General features: G+C 55.8%; 1 protein-coding gene across 1 annotated transcript; it reads left to right on the top strand.

The window, feature by feature from the left end:
- Positions 1-606: 606 nt before the first annotated feature.
- Positions 607-2,439, top strand: LOC109294580 (galanin receptor type 1-like). Its single transcript, XM_019513005.1, has one exon. The coding sequence runs from the start codon at positions 628-630 to the stop codon at positions 1,786-1,788; it is 1,161 nt and encodes a 386-aa protein (XP_019368550.1). The 5' UTR covers positions 607-627; the 3' UTR covers positions 1,789-2,439.
- Positions 2,440-2,476: the final 37 nt, after the last annotated feature.

Here is a 2,476-nt window from a genome sequence, read left to right as displayed (position 1 = left end):
CACGCACACGCACACGCGCGGGCACGGCCGGGCTCTCCTGGCCCCTGGGCTCCTGCCCAGAGCTCGGCGGCAAGCGTCACCTGCCCCCCCGCGGGTGTCATTCCCGTGTGGCAGCCCCCGAGAAGCCAGGCCAGGCCCCGGCTCTGGGCACAGCGGCTGGGGGACGCTTCCACCCCCAGGGTTTCGGGGCCGGCTGGGCCGCTTGCTGGGCACCCGTCTCTGGCCGCATCCACGGCCCTGCGCGTATTGAGCGAGCAATTAGCAAAGGGGAATATTTACCCTGGTAGGGTCTGACCCTCCTCTCTGAACCCTCTTTCCCAGGCTTGGCTGGTTGCAGCTAGACATGCCCGAGGCGCTGGGGGTAGCGTGGCAGGAAAGCTGCTTCCCAGTGTAACCCAGGACTTGCTGTTTCGCTGGCTGCTCCTGTGCAATTTGTAGGGAGCAGCAATGAGTTCGAATTCCTCCATCCCGCTCCTGGAGACGCGCCTTAGCCTGACGGAGGTCCCAGGAGGGGAGAACCAGTCCCAGCCGGGCATCTGGAATGGGAGCCAGGAGCTGGACTGGGAGGAGCTGGAGAAGATGCTCTTCCTCTTCGTGAAGGAGCCCGTCACCATCAGCCTCACCATCATGTACTTGCTCTCGTTCGTGGTGGGATTCGTTGGGAACGTCATGTCCATCAAGGTGCTCACCAGGAAGCGCAGCAGCAGGGTGTCCAGCCTGAGTGCCACCAGGAGCCTGCTGATCAACTTGGCCATCTGCGACCTGATGGTGGTGTGTGTCTGCATGCCCATCACCGCCGGGAACTTGATATACAAGGCCTGGGTGTACGGAGACTTCCTGTGCAGGGCCGTGCCCTTCATCCAGGCGGTGTCTGTCTCGGCCAGCGTGCTCAGCCTCACCGTCATCAGCGTGAACAGGTACTACAGCGTGCACAACCCTCTGAATGCCAGGTCATTCTTCACCCAGAGGAAGATCCTCAGCACCATCCTGGTGGTGTGGGTCCTGTCCTCCGGGATCTGCATGCCTCTCATATTCATGAACAAAAGGGACGAGATCGGGGTGGTGGAGGGACTGCCGCTGGTGGTCCCTATCTGCAGGGAGATATGGCCCCAGGAGAGACTCAAGCAAGCCTATAACTTCCTGCTCTTCTGTGCCCTCTATTGCCTGCCCGTGCTGTTCAACATGGTCATCTGCTTTCTGACCGTGCGCCGGCTGTGGAGCTGCGCCGGCCCGCTGAAGGAGTGCAATGCCCTGAACCGATCCCTGCCAGCCTCCAGGCTGAAGATCCGCAAGAAGGTTGCCCAGATGGTCGTGGCCTTGGTCCTGCTGTTCGCCATCTCCTGGCTGCCCGTCTACATGATGGACATCTGGATCGATTTCAACATCCCCAAGTCACTGCAGGACGTGACTCCGTCTCCCTGGGTCTTGCAGCTCAGACCTTTTGCTCAGTGGCTCGGGCTTACCAACTCCAGCCTCAACCCCATATGCTATTGCTTTGTCGGGAATCTCTACAGGTCAGCAAAGGAAATGAAAAGCAAATACCACCAAAGGATGATCTCTCTCTTTAACTTCTCCCTCTCTGAAGGGACCTCACCTTCTTCTGTCCCAGAGTTGCTCTCTTTCCAGAACTCCATGGGCTCATCAAGAAAAGAGCCAAGCCGCACCCTGGCAAGTGGGGGCAAGTGGGGGCAGAGGGGCTCTGGCCCTATGAGCAAGTGTGAAACCCCACTGGAGTCCTGCCAGCCTCCGTCTCTAAATGCTGTCCCTGGTGAGAAGACTTCCCTATAGCCCTCGTCAGGAAAAGCACCAATGAATGCATTCACCCTTCTTAAGAGGTGTAACAAACACATCTGATGACTCTTCGTGTGCTTTTCTGAATCCGATATTTTAAAGGTGGGGAAGAAATCAAGTGATCTCATCACTACCAGCACCATCCCAAATACAGAAAGGAAGGAAAATGCTGAGAAAAAGACATATTGAACTTCAGATGAACTTGCCAGGAAAAACAAGACAAATTATCTCTGCTAGGGACAACTGGACACAACTCGTTGCACAGCCCTCTCGCATGTTAAAAGCTTTCTGGTAACATGCCAGTCAGATGGTCTCCTCCTGCAGCTCCATCTCAGGACGCTGCAGCCAACGTGCAGGTCTGATACATTAGCCGTTGTGCAGTACTTTGACCACTTGCAGCTGCTCACCTGTGCTGATAAAGCCCAAATGGAACAAGCTCTCCTTTCTGCAAACAACATCCATTGTAGCCGCAAGCGCTAAAAGAAGCTGTAGGAACTAAGCGATAAAAACAGCGTTGGTGGAGAATCTCGCACGCTCCGCCGTTTGAGACTTCACAGCCTGATGGTAACACACTGGTGTCCCATGCAGATAAATTCTCCTAAGATGAATTGTGCCAGAAATACTGAAGTAATCACTGCAGTTCACACCTGGACAAGAGATAATGCAGCTTCAGAATCCCTCTGAC

This window comes from Gavialis gangeticus, unplaced genomic scaffold (assembly GCF_001723915.1).
Source record: "Gavialis gangeticus isolate Ggan-Ray unplaced genomic scaffold, GavGan_comp1, whole genome shotgun sequence".
Lineage (NCBI taxonomy): Eukaryota > Metazoa > Chordata > Crocodylia > Gavialidae > Gavialis > Gavialis gangeticus.
Note: the sequence above shows the minus strand (reverse complement) of the source record. Positions and strands in the feature narration are given on the sequence as shown.